Source organism: Oryza sativa, chromosome 4 (genome assembly GCF_034140825.1).
Source record: "Oryza sativa Japonica Group chromosome 4, ASM3414082v1".
Lineage (NCBI taxonomy): Eukaryota > Viridiplantae > Streptophyta > Magnoliopsida > Poales > Poaceae > Oryza > Oryza sativa.
Window position 1 is genome coordinate 34,069,346 of NC_089038.1, and position 19,660 is coordinate 34,089,005.

Consider the following 19,660-nt stretch of genomic DNA (forward strand, 5'->3'; position numbering starts at 1 on the left):
AACTTGATAATGGTGGGTTGTGAGCATATGGTTTTGAGAGTCGTGCTCATGACAATTAAGGACCGGTTCGCGAGCTACTATTGTGAAACATTAATCGTGCCAACCACAAGCTAGCGTGGGCAATGGCTTTACCTTTTGTACAGCATGGTTCATTGCGGAGCATCAGACTGAGAAGTGGCAGAGATAAGCCCACGGGGGTCGCTGGGGAGTCCATGCCTCTGGTTATTGAGGGGGTGATTATGATCCAGGAAAGGTGCGCTGTGGTGGATTGTGTTGTGCAAGGGGTATTGTCACAGCCCCTTTCCGAGGTACCGTGGTGGTACTGAGGCACATGGTGACATGATGTGGGGCTGTGTCTTGTGGGTACAGTGGTACACCTCTGGCCAGAGTAAAACTATTCGAATAGCCGTGCCCGCGGTTATGGGCGAGTTGAACAATGTTTTTCGTGATTAGTCCCACACCTCTCACAATAATTATGGATGTTATACCTGGTAATAATTTGCTTAGCTCCTGGTTTGGAGTTAGATCTGTACAGCCGGGTATGGTTGTTCAGGATGGTTGGGCCTGTGCAGCATGGGTGTGCTGTTCAGTGTTGATTAAAATTTCTGATTAATCACTCCACTGTTTTTACTTCTCTTAAAAGTTTTGCTAAATGCTGCTTTTGCAAATGAACCTATATTATGCCATCCTTTGGTATCTTTGTGCACTTGCATATTTGCTGTGTGGCTTGCTGAGTATGTCATATGCTCATTCTTGCAATAATCGATCAACCTCAGTTGAAGAAAAAGAATTCAGAAGGAGAAGACGTTTGGCTTATACCCCAGTTGAGCTGCCTGTGGGAGTGGAGCCGGAGCTTCGCTAGATTTTATTTTCCGCTGCAGTTTTCTTCTTGGTGAGGACTAAGTGCCTCTTAAGTAAGTATTTATCGTTTTAGTTAATTTGATGAATCTGTATATTAAATTGTCAATTTGTGTACCTCGGTTGATTCCTGGACGAGGATTTTATGCACAAATAAGTTCGGAAATTACTAGTGAATTTCCGGGCGTGACATTCGGGGCGTGACAAAACCAAAATAGAAGAAAACCGAACAGGACAAGGAGAACATTATTCCGGTCTATTGGTGAATCTCCATCCATAATTAGAAAAAAGTTGCATAACCGTCGTTTCAAGCCTACGATATGCAACAATCAGGAACTCTCCATCTTCATTACATTTATGTAATTGTGCCCACTACCGGAGCTAATATATTGCTCTGAAAATTACCTGCAAGCTGTCAAGCCAGACCCACCCGTTTTCGTAGCGTCCTCCGAACAACAGTCTCGTGCTTGTACAATGCGGAGCTGACCCTCCCCATCAAATCCAGTCGAATCTTTCTTAATCTCCAAAATTTGGTTGAGTGTTTTTTATCCACTCGATCTCCTATTTCCGTTTCCCCTAATCAACGCGAATCAGCAAAAATAAAAACAACCCGAGGAAGCTCGTCGGCTCCATCTTTTGCTTTCTAGATCGTTCAACACCAGCGCACGTGCGGTGTGCAGGATTGGTCGAGGCCTCGAGGAGGGAGATCGAGAGGGAGGAATTCTTCTCTCTCTCTCTTTCATTTGGAGATGTCGATGGATTTTTATCCCTCGAGGGGATATCCTCTCATTTTGTACATATCATTTAAAAAGGCATTAATTTTTTTAAAAAAAATATTAAGATAAATAAATATATGATATATCTTTCGGCAAACATGCAAGTTAAATCTCATCTTATACAATTCGAAACAAAAATAATAAATTTAACTGCGAATTACGTGTTATATTCAATATCAAATTTGTTGTTTTTTTTCTAATTGTATAATTTGAATTTGAACATGCATATTTGTGAAGTGATATATCACATATTGATCTATCTTGATTTTTTTAAAAAAAATTTGATGACTTTTTAAGCTACATGAAAAATGAGGGGATATTCCCTTAAGAGATGATTAGTGTTTCCCTTTTCTGTTATACGTGTGTTGCATGCCGCGTATTATGCTGCTTTCTTTTCGTGTTTCCTCCGGACACCTCTTACTTACGACATGGAAACAAATCTCTGTTACTATAAATCATGGAATACGTACATGTATATTGATGAGTTTTTGCTTCAGTTTCACCAGCCATACCCTCTATCAGGAAAAAAACACCAAGAAGAGGAGTAAATTGAGATCGAATTCATGGAGGCAGGCCACAAGCCATCTGATGCATTGGATCGCCGGCTTGCTCCGCTGCTGCTGCTGGGAGTGGGACACGCCGCCGCCGCCGACGATGGCGACGGCATGTCCGTGTATAGCCTGCCACGGGGTGAGATGCTGCATCTTCCGTGCCTTCACCCGGGGAGCGCGTTCGTCAGAGACCACCGAATCTGGGCCACGCCGCAGGGCTGGCTGCTCATGGCGCGCCGCGGCTCTCCGGAGACCTTCCTGTGGGACCCTTTCACCGGCACCAGGATCGGCCTGTCGCCCGACCACGACGGCACCGTCCTCGCCGTAGACCACTGGCGGCGCCGGTGCCTCCTGTCGCGCCGCCGCCCCACGGACCCCGGCTGCGTCGTGCTCGTCGTCGACCTAGAAGACACGGTGCTCTGGCATTGCCGTCCGGCGCCCGCCGGCCGTGGCAACGGCACCGACGAACCACCACCACCACCACCAGAAGAAGAAGACGACCAGCAATGGGCGAGGCACGAGTACCTCCAGCCCGGCACGCCTCACCACGAGCACCGCGACGACGTCCTCCGCGCGATAGGGCGGCTCACGGCGGTAGACGGCAGCAAGCTCCTCGTGGACCTCGTCGATCACCGCCTCGCCGTGCTCGAGCTGTCGTCGCAGGAGCCCGTGGTCACCGTGGTCGCCGCGGAGGGCGTCTCGGTGGCGTGCACGTCCAACTCCACTAACCTTGTGGAATCGGACGGGGAGCTGTACTGCGTTTGGTTTAGATACCCGATCCGATGCCTCCGGATCGTTGCGCGCGTCAGCGTCTATAAGCTTGATTACATGGCGGCGAAGGGATCAGCGACATGGATGAAGGTGAAGTCGCTCGGTGGACGAAGGTCGTTTTTCATCGGTCAAGATAGAATTGGAGCGTCGTTCGATGCGGAGGAAGCTGGCCTAAAACCGAATTGCATCTATTATTACTGGTTGCTGAACAACAGAGCTGCTTTGTATGCTCATGACATGGAACGAGGGACCACGGCCGTGCACAATCTATATCCAGACGATCTTTCCTATCATCTGTCGCCAGCCATCACGATGATGCCTACCGCTCGCTCGATGAGTATATATAGTTTAATTGGACTTACGCATATCCTTTTTACAGTTCTGTATACAAGAATTAATGAAAACACAGTATATATCATGGTGCGTATCATATCACCACAAATGCATGCAATTCAAATATTATAGTTCCTTTTGAATTTCTAAACATACCTTTGTGCTTGGGAATATATGAGATATGAATTTTCATCCTCGAGGGATGCCCCATCGTTACTTGCATGTCATCTAAGAGCATCGCCAACAGAATCCTAAAGTTTCATCCCCAAAATTTGGTTTTCCACTAGAAAGAATGCCCGTGCGTTACACCGGGTGAATATTTTTAGCGGCACATGTTTTGGTTTAATCGAGATAAAAAAAAAGAGAGATGATACATGTTAGGTTTTTCTTATTGTCATTTCACCCTAGGCAATCTAGTATGGTAGGATGAAGGACTCATAAATGGACATTGTATCTTGAGTCGTTCCGACTATAGCTGGAGGGTTCACCCTCCGAGGAGGACATCTCTCAACACTACAACAGTAGGTGGATGTGGAGCACGTGCAATGACATCCAAAAACTTAATGGTGTAGAGCTCTATAATGTCACTTGTTCCTTGATCCAAATTAATTCAATTGACCTTTGATCGAGCATCACCAGCTTTGATCTAACTTGAACAACCTCGATCTGCGTCCTCACTCGACCTTTATGTGACTGTCACCCACCATAGGCTTAACTAAAACTTATACGTCTAATAAATGAATTACTTTATTACATGGTAGGTTACCACTAAGGTAAGATAATGGTAATTGCACGAGAACCATATCAAATTCAAATAAATTAAAAAATAATTTAATTTTTTTGATAAATTTTATCTTCACGATTTGCAATTGTTACCATATATAGTTTGGATGACACTTTTTATATTTCTAGTTTTTTACTGCAAATTTGCACCTATTGAAAATTGAATCTATCTCGTGTTTTGTTATTTTCTCCACAACCAGCTATCGTGCTGGGATAGCCTTCTGACCTCTACGCAATGATCCCTGAGATCTTGCTAGCCAGTCATTATTTGCTCCAGGAAAATATGAGTCTAGCTGTGATTTGCATGCATGCAAAATCTATCTACGTGCAAAGATAATTAACAGTACATCTTGATCCGGACTGGCCGGCCTTTGCTGCGCACGGAAAACCTTCTCGCATTGCGTCGAACGGAACGATCATACAGTCGACTAATTAACCAGCTCACGGCCGGAGGAAACACATGCGAAACGGACTCGGATGCATGCGAACGCGACGTGGGGCGTGGCGCATGAGCGAGCAGAATCGGATACCACGAGGTACGAAAATAGTTTCGGCAAAAACATCTTAAACTTTTATAATAGTAAAGATAATCCTAAACAAAATTTAAGATGTGAAAATATCATCTCTCCAAGAGATGAGCTATAATTAATTCTCTGAAACTGAAAAGTATAGGCCCTATAAAAACTACCAATAGAAATATGTTTCTTCCCTCCTACTGCAGTGATCACGATTGGCCTCGACGCTTACTGTCACCACGATCACATTCACCTCCCATCCCACGACGTTGCTCTCCCCCCGCCACGACTATACATGTTCTGCATATTATGGCCTGCAATGTTTGTAAACTACCATATGATGAATTTGTACTTGTAAGAAAATATCTCAGTATAACATCAGCAATCAGATCAGTACATCATCAAAGGGTGTGTAGTGGTATATTTCCCATGTATATCTAAAAAATTATAATGGCATGACTCTAAATAGTTGAATAGTATAATGACATATATAAGATTGGTTTAAGGTGTTATCAACTGATATATGATATCACTTGATGCTTTTAAGGGCACGTATATAAATATACTGTTTTTCGGAGGGTGTTTGTGTGATCGACAAATGCTGATACGAGTGACGGAGTGAGCTATCTGAATTCTGGATAGGGTTACACAGGCTACTGGAGTAGTGGTTGGCTGAGAAAAAAAGCTTTTGAGCCTCTTTCTCATCAGAACCAGTAACCTAGCGGCTAGCGCTCATGGAAGGTGTAGCCGCGCAGTTCGCCGGTCCGATCCTCACCATCGTCGCCGCCGCCGCCGTGACCTTCTACGCCGTCAGCTTCATGGAGCTCCGAGACGTACGTCTGCTATACTGCTAGCTCTCCTCGTCGTCGTCCCCATCTTCAACCATGCATTTTTCTCACCATTAATTGATTTCGTCGGTGGTTGCATGAAGAAATCTTTCGAGGAACTCGACGAGAAGTACTCGGAGCTCGACGACGCCGGCGGCCGGCAGCGCCGCGCGCGACGGCGGGCCGAGCGCAAGTCCAGGAAGAAGTGACTGACCGACATCTCGATATGATGATCAGATCAGCCCAACTGCCTGAGAACAGGAGGATGATGAACCGTCGTTGTCGTCGTTGGTCATTTCCTTGCTAGATGCTAGTAGTGGTTAATTATCGAATGTAAACCTGATTTCAAGCTTGTTTCAGTACTGGTCTTCCATCTCATCCGTTTTTGTATTGAAATTTGGCAAGTTCAAAGTTGCAGAAAATAGCTGCCCTGGATCGATAACTTTGTTGCGACTTTGGTTTGACCTGAAAATACAATTCCAAATAAATCTCATGGAGGAACTCAATCAGATTTCCGTTCATATTTTAAGAATTTCTAGCTACAAAATCCAAAAAACCTGAACTAGCAGCTTGGAATCGGAATTTCTTAGCTTTTGGCGTTCACCAGCGGAATGCTCATCAACGACTTCTCACCATCTCCGGACTTTTCTCCCAAACAAACAGGTTCACAGTGCTTCCCTGCGGCCCGCCCACGGCAGCGGAGTACACTCCGAAGTCCGAATGGGCCAAACGATGAGATTTAAGTGGCCCAAAAAGTAATTATGGCCTCCTAGGCCCATTATGTTTCAGGATCGGCCCAATTCCCATCTTCTGGTGGCCTGACCAGATGCCCATTGGCCCTAGGCCAACAGCCCACTCGACTACTTCAGCTTTATCCTTTGCTTAAAAAAAAAACTTCAGCGTTATCCGTGCAATAATCGTCTGCCATATACCGGGAGCAGCAGTCAGATTGCACAAGGAATTGCAGTAATTAGATAATCACTTTAAGCTGGAACCAATGCCCGAAATACTGTTCATCCCCCTACAAACAGCCCCATTATCTGGCTTATTCGAGGAATAAGACAAACGGCGTATCGCAAACGAAAAATAAAATTTGCTGAAAAATAAATTATGATGAAAAAACATTAAAATTATTTTAAAATTAAAAATTTAAATTTAAATTTTGGCTGATAAGTATAAATATAAGCGAAAATTCTAAATGGGCTTATGGATCTGAATACTGCACTAATTGTCCGGCTAATCGGTCAATCGAGATCTACGGGTCGCCGTCGCCGGCGCCGGCCGCCCACCATGATGGCAGGCAGTGATTGACCCATGGCGCATCATGACGACGGCGACGTACGAGCAATCGATCGATCGGTCACCTGACGGCGGCGTGGCGCGCCCGCGTCAGTCACCGCTAACATCACTGGATCAAAACCCATCTATCTGTCTTAATTAGCCAGATGGAGTATATAGATTACTGGAAGTAACACGCTGTTATTATCATCCGATGTTGGAACAATCGATGATCCTATGACTGCACACAGCTTGCTGGTCAAAGCTAGTGTGCTAAATCGTCTTACATAACTAATTTACAAGACAGGGGGAAAAGAGCTATATATGCTTTATTTGTAATCCTACTCACAGAATCTTTCTCGGGTACACATCAGACACATCAACTAATAAATTTTATCAAAAATTTAAAACAATTATTTATGTACTTCCAGTACTACACCTATGTGTAAATACTTAGCCTCAAATTTATTATATTTTAACGTTAATAAAAAGATGATAATTCTGACAATTTTAAGAGTATAAATGTATCTGAATTTTGTTTTTTTTACTCACTAAATATAATGATTTTGAAGATGAAACTTTATACATATATGTAATACTACTAAAATTATAGATATATATTTTTTCTAGAATTTTTAGTGAAATTTGTTAGGTGGTGTGCACACAAAAAGATTTATGTGCATATGATACTTTTTTTTACTTGTTCATCATATTATTTAACTATTAATTTCATGCTTGAAAAAAATACATTCTAAAAAACATTTTCTACTGTATTACTTGGACCACTTTAAACTATTCATCATGTTTATTTCTTAAAATTTCTAAATCAAATCGATAATCCGCTTTAATAGTCCGTTCAATAATCCAAATCAAACGTACCATTCGGCTTTCCTTTATGTCCTTCCAACACCAAAGCCAAATTCAGGCAACCGGCACCTTATCTGAAATCAGTTAATTACTTTGCAAGACATTTCTTTATCTGAATACAGGTTAATTCTGCATATACAACAAGCGATCAGTGGGGGTGTATCCCTGATGTTCACAGCATATGCTACATGGGAAACCAGCAGGTTGCGATTGTACAGCATGGAAACCACCAAAAAGGCTTGTACACCGACAAAATGCGTCGAAGAAACGCCAAGGTTTTTTATCGCCTTTAGCGGTTAGCGCATCAGAACGCAACAGCAAAGCAAAACCCAATCAAATCCTTTTCCTCCAAATCTCGCCAAATTCTTCGAGCGAGACACGTATAAACTCTCACTCGCTCACTCACACCTCACACGCTGCTGCTGCTGCTTCTCGATGAGGAATATTTTTTTTGCTTCGGTTAAAGCAACGCTAATTCCCCGCGTCGCAAGCATGCGTTTCTAGGAGAAAGTAAAGCTTGCGTTTTTGAGACTAAAGCTTGCGTTTTTTGTTTTTTAATTGTGGAGTTTGGGAGGAGGAGGGGAAAAAATCGCGATCAGGAAAAGGCATCTCGAGAATAATTATTTAAGTCCCCAGAGCGAGCAGTGACGCGAAATTCCCCAGGAGAGATCTCCATCTCCACCTCCACTGCTCAGGCGGGGATGTCGTCGGCGGCGTCGGCGTCGGCGGCCGGAGGGGCAGGCGAGGAGGGCGCCGCCGCCGCCGCGCAGCCGCAGCAGGAGGGGCCGGTGGTGACCTGCAAGGGCGTGAACGGGCTCGACAAGGTCGTCCTCCGGGAGGTCCGAGGCAGCTCTGCCGAGGTAAGACTAGTACTGCCCCCTCCACTCTCTCGATTCAGCTGTCAGATCTCGCCGCAGATCCATGGCGCTGCTTGTAGTTGCTCAACTGCTGTTCCCATCGCTTACCATGCTCAAGTACTACTCTTGCAGTGTTTTTTTTTTTTTTTTGGGTGAGAGATAGGAGTGGTTTGATTGCCGGGAAGCTTGTGGTTCGACTCGTTGTAGGCGACAGATCGGTGTTCTGAAATCAGTCTGGGTCTCTTGCATTCAGAGTGGAGAGTATTTGCCTTCTCACTTTGCCTCCATTGACGAGTTGTGGTTGGAAATACATCATCCATTTATTTTATTTTTTTTTGTAAGGCGCAATTGTCAAAACTTGACCTTTGACCTCTAGTTTCCCCTTGCAACATATTGATTGTGCGAAACAGTGGAAGTACTTTAGAACATGATGAATCTGTTGGTACCACTGTCTTATCCATAGACATATAAATATTTCAACTAACCGTTGATCAACAGATACAATGAATTATGTGCGTTTCTTATAAACTAAATGGTGGGAGTAACAAATAGGATTATAAAAATGGCTCAATACAGTGTACAATGGTGCTTCTATAACCCCTGAACACATGAGGGTGGTGAACATTCTCTTTATAGAGGGGTAATTTACTCATATCTGGGGTCTGAGGAAAATCCAGGTTAGCAGGGAGGGGGTATACACTTCAGTTGCAATAAAATGTTTTTTTTAGTCAACTTAAAAAGCAACATAAGAAAATCTTCATACTCTTGCTAGTGACCCTTTATAATCAACACTTCTTGTTGTTGGGTACGCGGATGCCTCATATTGGTTACAGCCTGAGAGTGCTCTTTTGGCCTAAAATGGTAGACCCAAGAAAGATAGGTTTTTTCATGATTATCTCAGCTGCTAAAGACTAAAGAGTCTGAAGAGTGGATTGTGGGACCTCATGCACTTGGCCTTTTAGGAGACAATAAATGATGGAATTTTACCTGAGGAGGTATATAAAAATGATAGTGACACAGCCTGCTCGATCTTAGCATAGCGATTTTGGCAAGCGAGTTGTTTCTTTGGCTGATGTTATGGATATCATGGGCGTTTTATTGTAGCTTCTGGATTTGTGGGTCAAATATCTAGCTACTATGTTGTTTGGTGTACGCTTAGTACAAGATTCCAAAATCGTATTATCCGTATTCCATAGAAATAATTTTTGACGCAAATTCCATAGAAATTATGGATGTTATCAGGCCAAACTGGTGGGATGGAGCCCATGCTACCATTCATCACGTCACTTGAGGAGCCTCTTTCATTTTTCCTCCAGTTGCATACTTTGCTTTATGCTATCTCTGATGATGAGTAGCAGGGCCACCATTTGTGCTGTTGCCATGGTATTATTTTCAGTCCAATACGGATAGAAGCTCATGGATCAACACTGGTAGAAGAGAGGTGAGAACGCCAGAGGATGGTTTGAGTTGATGGAGAAACGATACGCCGGTGTCTAACTGGTCATGTTTGCTACTGGTCCTGGTCTTCTTGTGACTCAACTAGTCGGCCTTACTGAGGAAATATCCTCCTATATTCATCCGATACCTATTATCCCACTTAGACTTTCCAGAACTCATCCTAAAACTTGCTTCACCTACAATTTGGATGTTGGATGTTCGCTTGTTGACATTAACTAGGCCAGCCCCATGTTTTTTGGCGAATTAGATGTATAACAAGAAGCCCATGTTGTTTGTTGAATCAGATGTATACCAAGAAGGCATATGGAGCTAAGTAAATCATGGGCATATATGCTATAGTGCTATTGCATAAGGTCTGACTATTGGAAGCTCAATGCCAAGACTTCCACATTGATTTTGACAAAATAACAGTAAGCTAAACTATTCATTCTTGAGTTTAAAATGAAGATACTATAGTACATCTATCTATTGGTCAAAGATATTGTAATACATCTATCTATCGATTTTTTTATGGGAACAATAGGAGATATCCCCACTGAACATATTTATTTTATTTGGGTATCAAGAATATGAATTACTAGAAATTATATCATTCTGAATAGTTATTGATTATCAGAAACATAGTTAGTGGATGGGCATCAGAAGGACATGCCCCAAAAGCTAATCAGCATAATAAGCTCATTAGAACTCCACATGTGCATTTTTGTGACTCATCTCTTTATATATATCTAGTTCTTTGCTTCTGTCCTGGCTACATAGGACTTATTTCTTTTTTCTTGTATGTATCCTGTTCCAAAGTCCAAACATATGGTTATTTAGTATTTCTACTCTTGCTGCTTTCAGGTGTACCTGTATGGCGGCCATGTCACATCATGGAAAGATGAGCATGGAGAGGAGCTGCTTTTTGTTAGTAATAAGGTGATATTATTTCCTATCTTTAGTATGGGCAATTGGGCACATCTCAGTGCCTCTAAAATTCTTCCATCATTGTTTTGGCTGTACCATAAGCCTGTCTGAGAGACTGATACTAGGCTAATTCAACTGGTAGAATATGATCCTTACCCTTAATTTCATTATCATCCAGACATGCATACCTATTCTCATAAACCATGTACCTCTTTGTTATCGTCCACCTTATGTTTTTGTGGTAATGATGTGACAAAGATTGTATTGCCACATCCCTGCTACTCATTTGACCTCGACATGGCAATAAAATTTGATTATGAATCTTACTGGATTTTTTTATTCCATGTATTTCTTTAATTGCCTAAGAGTTGCTTGGCTGATGCCTGTGTTCTCTCAGGCTATTTTCAAACCTCCAAAAGCTATACGTGGAGGGATACCAATCTGCTTTCCTCAGGTCCGTGCTTTTCCTTTCCTGCATTTTTTTTTTGCTCGTAATCTCTTCCGCTTTCTCAAATTTTAATTTTGCTCAGTACTTCGTATTCTAGTTTTCCAACTTCGGAAATCTGGACCCACATGGCTTTGCAAGGAACAGGACCTGGAGTGTTGAAAATGATCCACCACCATTTCCAGTACCAACTTCTAATAAAGCTTACGTCGATTTAATCCTTACGCATACTGAAGAAGATCTAAAGATCTGGCCACATAGGTGGGCATATACTAAATAATTACATGTTAATAGTAAATTAATTACCATTGTAAGATAATTGAAAGTTTTTTTCCCTCTATTTCTTATCATATAATTGTTTTAGTAGAAGACAAGGTAGCTGTTCACATGGATCAGTAAAAGCAAATCCTTTATTTCAGTTACGAGTTCCGTCTGAGAGTTGCACTTGGACCTGGTGGAGATCTGATGCTGACTTCACGTATAAGAAATACCAATGCAGATGGAAAGCCATTCTCATTTACATTTGCATATCACACATACTTTTCAATATCTGATATCAGGTACACTTGTTTAACTCTCGACAAAGCCCATCAGTTCTGAAAAATTCATTTCAAAGGCACAGTGCAGTATTGGAAGTGATCATGTTTATTATCCACCTAATATGTTTGTCTAAAATGTGGGCTTAATTAATGGAAAATGTTTCTGTATGTTTATCCACAATGAAGAATTCCTTTTCCATTTCAAATGTATTTCCATAGACATACAGAAACAATTTCTTCATTGTGCATAACTTTATGCTAATATTTCAGCGAGGTGCGAGTAGAAGGCCTGGAAACTCTGGATTACCTAGACAACTTACAAGAGAGAAATCGATACACTGAACAAGGGGATGCAATTGTTTTTGAATCTGAAGTGCGTTAACAAAACATTTGAACCTTACACTATCCTTCATTTTTCTTTGCATTCTAACTAAGGAAGCAAATGCAAACTTATTGTACAGTTGGACAGAATATATCTGGGCACACCGTCAAAAATTGCCATTATTGATCATGAGAAGAAAAGAACATTTGTTGTGAGGAAAGGTGGCCTTCCTGATGCTGGTACAGTCAATGATGGTCTTTATTTGCTTACAAGTTACAACCATAATAAACTATCTTTGTTATAATAAATGAAAAAAAAATGGATTGTGTTGGTTATTTCCTGGTTGTAGTTGTTTGGAACCCTTGGGACAAGAAGGCTAAGGCTATGTCAGACTTTGGGGATGACGAATATAAACGCATGGTCTGTGTGGAGGCAGCTGCTATAGAAAAGCCGATTACTTTGAAGCCTGGTGAGGAGTGGACTGGAAAGTTGGAACTGTCTGCTGTCCCATCTAGCTATTACAGTGGTCAGCTGGATCCTGATCGTGTTCTTCAGGATTCAAGTGTCCCGGAGGACTCAATCAGCTAGTCCTTAGTGGATATTTGTCCAGGTAACATTTCTACTAAAGTATCAGACTTGGTCCTGTCTTTGAGTTGTGAACATAGATTAGTAAATTTCTGTGCAGGCAAGTAAGCGGCATTCTTCTAGTAGTATGGTCCTATGTAAAAAATGTCTACATAGTATTGCATGCAGACTAGAAGACGTATGATGGTCCTGCATAAAGTTTTCAACATAGTTTACATAGAAAATAGGCATGTACCATGCATAGCCCATATTATATTGACGAGAATCCTTTTTTTAATCTAATCATCTCCGTACTGTTTTCTTGTGGAAGCCTGCCATTATTTATAGAAATTCTTAGGTGACGTGCCAGATTGCCAGAGTATGCATTGTAATTGTGATATCTAGACCAGTTCAAGTGTCCGGCTTTGGAGTGGTCTGTGGTCAGTTAGCATATACATAAACACCCAGAATTTGACGGCAAGCAGACCAGTTTTTTTTGTGAGGAGGTTATATTAACAAGGAAAAAGCTCTTGTGCTTGAGCTGGTGGGTACTCTCTCTATCTGTACTGTAGAGTGTGCTTTGAGATTCGGAAATTTAAAACCATGCCTGACTTTTTCCTTTTAATGTGATTTTCATGCATAATTGGTAGTCCAGTACCTGCAAATTTTTGAAATTTTAGCGTTTGTAATGTTTGAAGGAGACAGAGAATATTTGGAAATGCTAACAGTGAAGAAAGCTGTTGCGCTATCATCAAGTGTCTCCTATTGGAGTTAAATCTGCAATCTAGAGATATATGGGGGGCATTTTGCACCAATCTCAAACAGCAAGGAATGGTGCATGTTCATGGGTTACCTACCCTTCAGTCTTTTCCCCTTCAGGGTATCAAAATCAGGGGTTAGGGCCTAGGGGAGACTCGAGGCTAACTTAAAATGGCATCTGCATACTATCTGGGGATGCCAAATAGTGCGCATTATTGTTTTATTTGCTTGCAGTTGTGAATGAAGTGATGCTGTAAACTCTGCACTTTTGGCCTTTTGGGCATGTACATGTATTTTTTCACCGCACATTTCGCTAAAATTTTGTTTACTTGCTTTGTACTGACCTTGGCATGTTCTTTTGTTGTAGGTAGACTATTATATCATATGCATAAGGGACATTGGCAACAAGGAGTGTCAAAACGTTTATTCCATTCTATTCAAATCTTTGTTGTTTTTTGGCATGCATATCTGAACTGAGGAATTTCAAAATTGATTTACGTTTTGATATCTACATAACGTAAGGGGACGGGTCGGTATTAATACCCTGTATATGCATGTTTGAAGTGAGAAACATCTCATTGGGTTGTAAAATAAAAATCAATACTGTATCTCTTTTTTGATCGGCACCTTTTCCATTCTAATATCAAGTAAAATAGTACACCTACAAAACGTAGTCACCTGTCCTACGAACGTGCATATGAGGTATAAACATTCTGAGCTTGGTTAAAACCAGGACTTGTTTGGATCCATAATTTACCTGTGCTTGTACTTTGGTTTGAACACCTTTTTCTTGATGGAGATGGATGCAGAAGTGTGAAGTCACCTTGATGCTTCAGGGTAGCTGTTATTGCAGTAGGAGAAAATGAAGTATCTGGTGTTTAGCGAAGCTGGACATTATCAACGTCAGCTATTTAGAGTTAGCTCCAGATCGCCGTGTTTTGATTAATTTTCCAAGTTGATATGAAAACGCGGTTGTAAAATGAATTGCCACAAATTTCTGTCGAACCAAATTAAATTATGGTTAGACTAATTATGTGATTATCTCTTTTCTTTCTCGTGCTTGTTCCATTTTCATAAACATTAATAGCCAAAATTTGCCTGGTTGAGAATAATGTTAACTTCAATATGGAGTTGTATGATATGTTGTTATCCGGATCCACCATGACTTGTGATACAAAATTCCGTTTAACAGATCAATTTCTAACCTTTAACCTTAAGAGGAAACGCGATGGGCTTATTTAGACTTCTTTTAAATAATACTGTATCTCCTTTTAAACGCGATGGACTTATTTAGACTTCTTTTAAACGCGATGGACTTATTTAGACTCCTTTTAAATAAACGCGATGGAGTACAGCAGTACATTAGTACGTGAGTCGTACTTACTCCTAGATAATACTGTATCTCCTTTTACAACTTTGATTAAAAGATATACAGTTAGTCAAACAATAAAATTACGTTTACCATAACATACATGTACCGCATGTACATATACTCCAAACAATTTTACTGTTCTGAAATGTAAATTCTATCCGGTGCAGTTCATGCTCCCATTCAGAATCAGAAATGATCATATAGTTATATACCCGGGTGTGTTCGGTGGTATAGCTACAGCAAGTGCATCAAAACTTGTATCGGCTTATACTGCATTGCGCATAAGATATACCCCTCACTTCCTAAATAATTGTTCCAACCATTATTTATATTTGAATTTTGATTGTTTATCATTTTTATTCAAACAATATATAAATACTTTAGAAAAGGTGCATTATATCAAATTATGTTGCATTTTAAATATAAACATTAAGCTTTCGTCCATCTTAATTTGACCATTTAAAAATTATCAGTGATGAAAGTTGAAACAACTTGATTACTGGTTACAAGTATTTGAAGTGACAAGTATTCCCTTCGTTCCTAAACACTCCTATAAATATATTTCTATGTTGTTGGATAAAAAAATAAATATAAGAGAGAATATTCTCTTTTAATCATCACAATGGTAAAATTTTGAATTGCTTACTCTCCCCCTAGGGCTAAAAATGTTTGGACTACTGTGCATTAAATCCAATGCATCATATAATACTTATATTTTGTATAAAATATTAATTGTAAAAATAGTTACTCTCATCGGTTCCATAATTCTTAACGTTTTGGACAATGATACGGTCTCCAAAATATATGTTTGACTTTATTTTTCTATTATAATATACACAATAAATAAATGCATGCTTACTTTTCTCATAATACTTTGAAAGACAAATCTATATATATTGTTCTAGTTTTTTTAAACTAAATACTTTTAAAGTTATTGATAATCAAAGTTACAAAAATTTGACCTTAACCTTGTCCAAAACATCAAGAATTATGAAACCGGAGGGAGTATATTTTAAATGAGTACTCCCTCCGTTTCAGATTATAAGTCGGTTTGACTTTGGTCAAGGTCAAACTATTCTAAGTTTGTAGACAAATATAGTAATATTTACAATATCAAATTAGTTTCATTAAATTAATAATTGAATATATTTTCATAATACATTTATCTTCCGTTGAAAATTTTACTGTTTTTTCTACAAACTTAAGTGGTTTAACTTTGAAAAAAAGTCAAAAACAACGAAATTGAATAATCACAAGCAGAAGCAGATCAGCAACTAATCACTGACCAATACACGCACACTGGCACACAACATACCGCAAAGAGGAGGAGAGACAGGCCGGGAGCCAAAAGGCTCTCCCCTCTTCGCTGCGGTGCACCCCCCCCCCCCCCCTCCCGCCCTCTCGGGTCGCCTCCGCGATCAAATCCAATTCAACGGCCCAAAAAAAAAACCCTCCCAACCAAAAAAAAAAAAACTCCAAACCAAAAAAAAAAAAACACGAAGCGAGAGACAGCCAGCCAGCCCAAGCCAAGACGAACACGAAGAGAAGAGAGAAGCAAACCAAACGGAAGCAAGAACCCATCTCCCACCTCCCCCACCAGCAGCAGCAGCAGCAATCCGCGCACTCCGGCGCGCGCGGGGGAGCAGCAGCAGCAGCAGAAGCGGAATTCCTCGCGGCGGCGGCGGCGTCCTCCAATCCGATTCCGCCAATCCCAATTGCTGCCCCCCTCGGCGAGGTCAGCTCCAATTCTTGCTGTTTTTCTCGGATTCGATTCGGTCGTGGAGTGGGAGGCGGTTGGTCGCCCTCCTCGCCGGAGATCCAGGCGGCGCGGGCCCGGGGCGGAGCTCGCCGGGGTCGGGATCATGCCCCCATTGCGCTAGGGTTTGGGTGGGTAATCCAATTTGGCTCCCGCCCGACGACTCGCCGCCCTGGATGCTTGATTCGGGCCAGCCGCACCGCTCCCGGGGCGGGTGGTTGCTTCCGCGGCGATTGGTGTGGTTCCGGCGGAGATGAGATCGCCTCCATGGCTGGCGAGCTGGGAATTGGGCTACGGGCTCGCGCTCTGCAGGAGGCGACGGAGGCCATAGTGGTTTGATCCGAGCTGGGTTGGTGCGGCGCGCTGTCACCGATTCGTGGTTTCTGTGCTCTGAATCCGATATTGGGGTTCGCCGGGGTGGTGATTTTATGGACATGGTGAGGGAGGAGGCGTGGCCGCTCGCTGCACCGCAGCAGCAGCAGCAGCAGCCATCAGCTCCTCCACCGCAGCCGCAGGCGCAGCAGCAGAATGGCCGTATCGATCTCCGCGAGGTGAAGCTTCAGCTGGAGAAGAGGCTTGGTCCTGACAGGTCAAGGAGGTACTTCAGCTACTTGAAGGGCTACCTGTCGAATAGGCTCAGCAAGGCGGATTTCGACAAGGTGTGCCTCCAAACATTGGGGAGAGAGAACCTCCGAGTGCATAATCAGCTGATACGCTCAGTTCTCTACAACGCCTACCATGCGAAGTGTCCACCTCCAACACCAGCACCAGATGTTGGGAGGTCTGTGGGAGCAACAGTGAAGAAGGTTTGTCAGCCCGGCGAAGCATTGAATTCTTGCAATGGGGACATCAGGTTATTACAGATGCAGGGGTCAAGGCATATGAGCACAATGCAAGATCATCAGTCAAAAGATCGGATGAAAAGCACGGGCCTGAGTTGTAGGGTAGATGCTTCTGCCAATCACAGCCAGATTACTCACGGTGGTGCGGCAGTACCAGAGAATGGCACCCTAAGTTCTTCTGACCTCAAGAGATCAGTGCATTTTCAACATGAATCTGCAGAGCCATTGGCAAAGCACCAACGTGTGGAGCAGTCACCAACTGGAAACATAATCAAGTTGAGAAGAAGCATGAGCAATGTCTCGGATCATTCTGCAGAAGCATCGAATAGCCCTGTACGGGCACCACTTGGAATTCCTTTTTGTTCAGCGAGTGTGGGCGGGGCAAGGAAATTACCACCACCACTAATTAGTGCAGGTGAGGATCACTGTACCAGCTGTTGTGAGCATCGTGAATTGTTAAATACAGAGGCATTGCATCGGCGGATGGAGAAAACAGCAGAGTCACTGGGCCTAGCTGGTGTCACATTGGATTGTGCTGACCTTCTGAATAACGGTTTGGACAAGTACTTGAAGAACCTGATTAGGTCATCAGTTGAGTTAATAGGAGCTAATGTTCAAAGTGATGCAAGAAAAGGGGAATTGTACAAGCAGCATGCATATGGAAAACATATGAATGGTGTTTGGTTGCCAAATCATGTTCAGATGCAATCAGGCAGTGGACCATCCGGAGCAACGAATGATATCAGAAATCACCACTTGATCTCCCTTGATGATTTCAAGGTAGCTATGCAGCTAAATCCTCAACAGCTCGGGGAGGACTGGCCAGTCCTCCTTGAAAAGATATGCTTATGTTCACCAGAAGAAAATGACTGACAGATGGAAAGTGCTATTTCAAATAGATTTTTTGTACCAATGTGTTTTTGGTGCCCATCTGATGTACATTTGAGCTGAAGCGATTATACTGCAGTCAAGCAACAGAAGATGCGCATTTGGGGATAAGGCAGAATTCTGCTGTCAGATTTGCAGCGAAAGAAAGCCAATTCTTTTCTCCTGATAAATGCCCTCATAAAGAAGAATATCTTCCGTTGACGTTGCTTAGACCTCATTAGCTCTCCTGAGATGGAGACTGTTCATCCAAAAGTCCCAACTTCTATGTAACATCTGGCATAAGGGGACAGAAGACAGCAAAATGCAAGAGCTGTCCTGTAACTTATAGGAAAATGTTCTGTAAGTTTCTAGGTCAGGATGTACATTATTGATTCCAAAATTTTCTAGGTATCTTCAGTACTAATTTCAGGGATGTTGAACGTTAATTTTATTTAAATTCTTTTGTAACTGTGTTTTTGAAAGTTATATGTTAGATCTCTAAGACCTCTCCTCTCCCTTGATGTGTTTGTCTGCTTGGGAGTGGGTAGATGTTTCCATCTTCACTCCAGATATGAAAACGTAGATATGTTTATGGCCAAGCTGTGCACTATCATTGTGATCCTCACTTTATCACCTTAAACGAATGGGTTCCTGATGAAAATTATGATATATTTGTTTTTTTAATCTAAAATTTCTTGTTCCACATTCATTCTGAATGGGGAGAAGAATGTCTTTCAGATCTGTATGTGTAGGCAATTTGTAGAAATATCTCAGGAAGCATTTTGACAATGACAGCTACATGTTGCAACCTGCAAGTATGCTGTGTCTGAATTTCCTCTTCCGTTCTATCTAATGTTGCTTTGAAGGAGACCTACTCCCTCCGTCCCAAAATATAAGAACCTAGTACCAGATGGAACGGAGGGATTAGTCAAGAAGCTGTAGATGGTAAGCCTGAACTGTCTCTCCATTTTTAGTTGTTCCTTTTCCCTAATGTTGGTCTGCATAATGTCATTAATTTTTTTAGCTGTTTGCCTTGTTGATTGGAGTGATATTTTTTTCATCATAAGGTGGGGGAAATTAGACTGGATTCCGTTAATGCTTAATGCCTGTGAATGCAAAACTTCTTCTATGGCGTGCTAATATGATGTATAAGAATGTGCATATTTGCTGCAGATTATTGGGTGCATGCAAAACTTCTTGCTCTCAAGGATCGGACAATTCATACCTGTATTTGGTTTTGCTCTGGTGTACTTTCTTCTGCTGATTACTTGTGAACATAGTTTCGTTTGAGTATCCTTAAATATAATCTGTTGAGTTGCATAATCACCTTTTTTTTCAAGCAGAAAGCCAGAAAACTGTTAGAAGTCACCTTTGAAGTTATGATACACGCGGCCTGGGTTTAGCATCTTGTGAA

General features: G+C 41.9%; 3 protein-coding genes across 4 annotated transcripts; all 3 read left to right on the top strand.

Annotated features, from left to right (window-relative positions):
* The first annotated feature begins 5,204 nt into the window (after window positions 1–5,204).
* LOC4337264 (uncharacterized) lies at window positions 5,205–5,856 on the top strand. The gene is made up of 2 exons (XM_026024642.2): window positions 5,205–5,420; window positions 5,519–5,856. The coding sequence occupies exons 1-2, from the start codon at window positions 5,322–5,324 to the stop codon at window positions 5,621–5,623; spliced, it is 204 nt and encodes a 67-aa protein (XP_025880427.1). The 5' UTR covers window positions 5,205–5,321; the 3' UTR covers window positions 5,624–5,856.
* Window positions 5,857–8,210: 2,354 nt separating this feature from the next.
* Window positions 8,211–14,078, top strand: LOC4337265 (putative glucose-6-phosphate 1-epimerase). 2 transcript variants are annotated; one of them, XM_015781248.3, is made up of 9 exons: window positions 8,211–8,419; window positions 10,718–10,792; window positions 11,178–11,234; window positions 11,326–11,486; window positions 11,645–11,785; window positions 12,035–12,137; window positions 12,226–12,325; window positions 12,436–12,696; window positions 13,777–14,078. In XM_015781248.3, exons 1-8 carry the CDS (start codon window positions 8,261–8,263, stop codon window positions 12,672–12,674), a joined length of 1,035 nt encoding a protein of 344 aa, XP_015636734.1. In that variant the 5' UTR covers window positions 8,211–8,260; the 3' UTR covers window positions 12,675–12,696; window positions 13,777–14,078. The 2 variants fall into 2 exon arrangements, with proteins under 2 accessions (XP_015636734.1, XP_015636735.1); XM_015781249.3 differs by lacking the exon at window positions 13,777–14,078 and adding an exon at window positions 13,349–13,752.
* A 2,180-nt stretch (window positions 14,079–16,258) lies between these two features.
* Window positions 16,259–18,845, top strand: LOC4337266 (uncharacterized). The gene has a single exon (XM_015778110.3). It carries the CDS (start codon window positions 16,966–16,968, stop codon window positions 18,250–18,252), a length of 1,287 nt encoding a protein of 428 aa, XP_015633596.1. The 5' UTR covers window positions 16,259–16,965; the 3' UTR covers window positions 18,253–18,845.
* The last annotated feature ends 815 nt before the right edge of the window (window positions 18,846–19,660 follow it).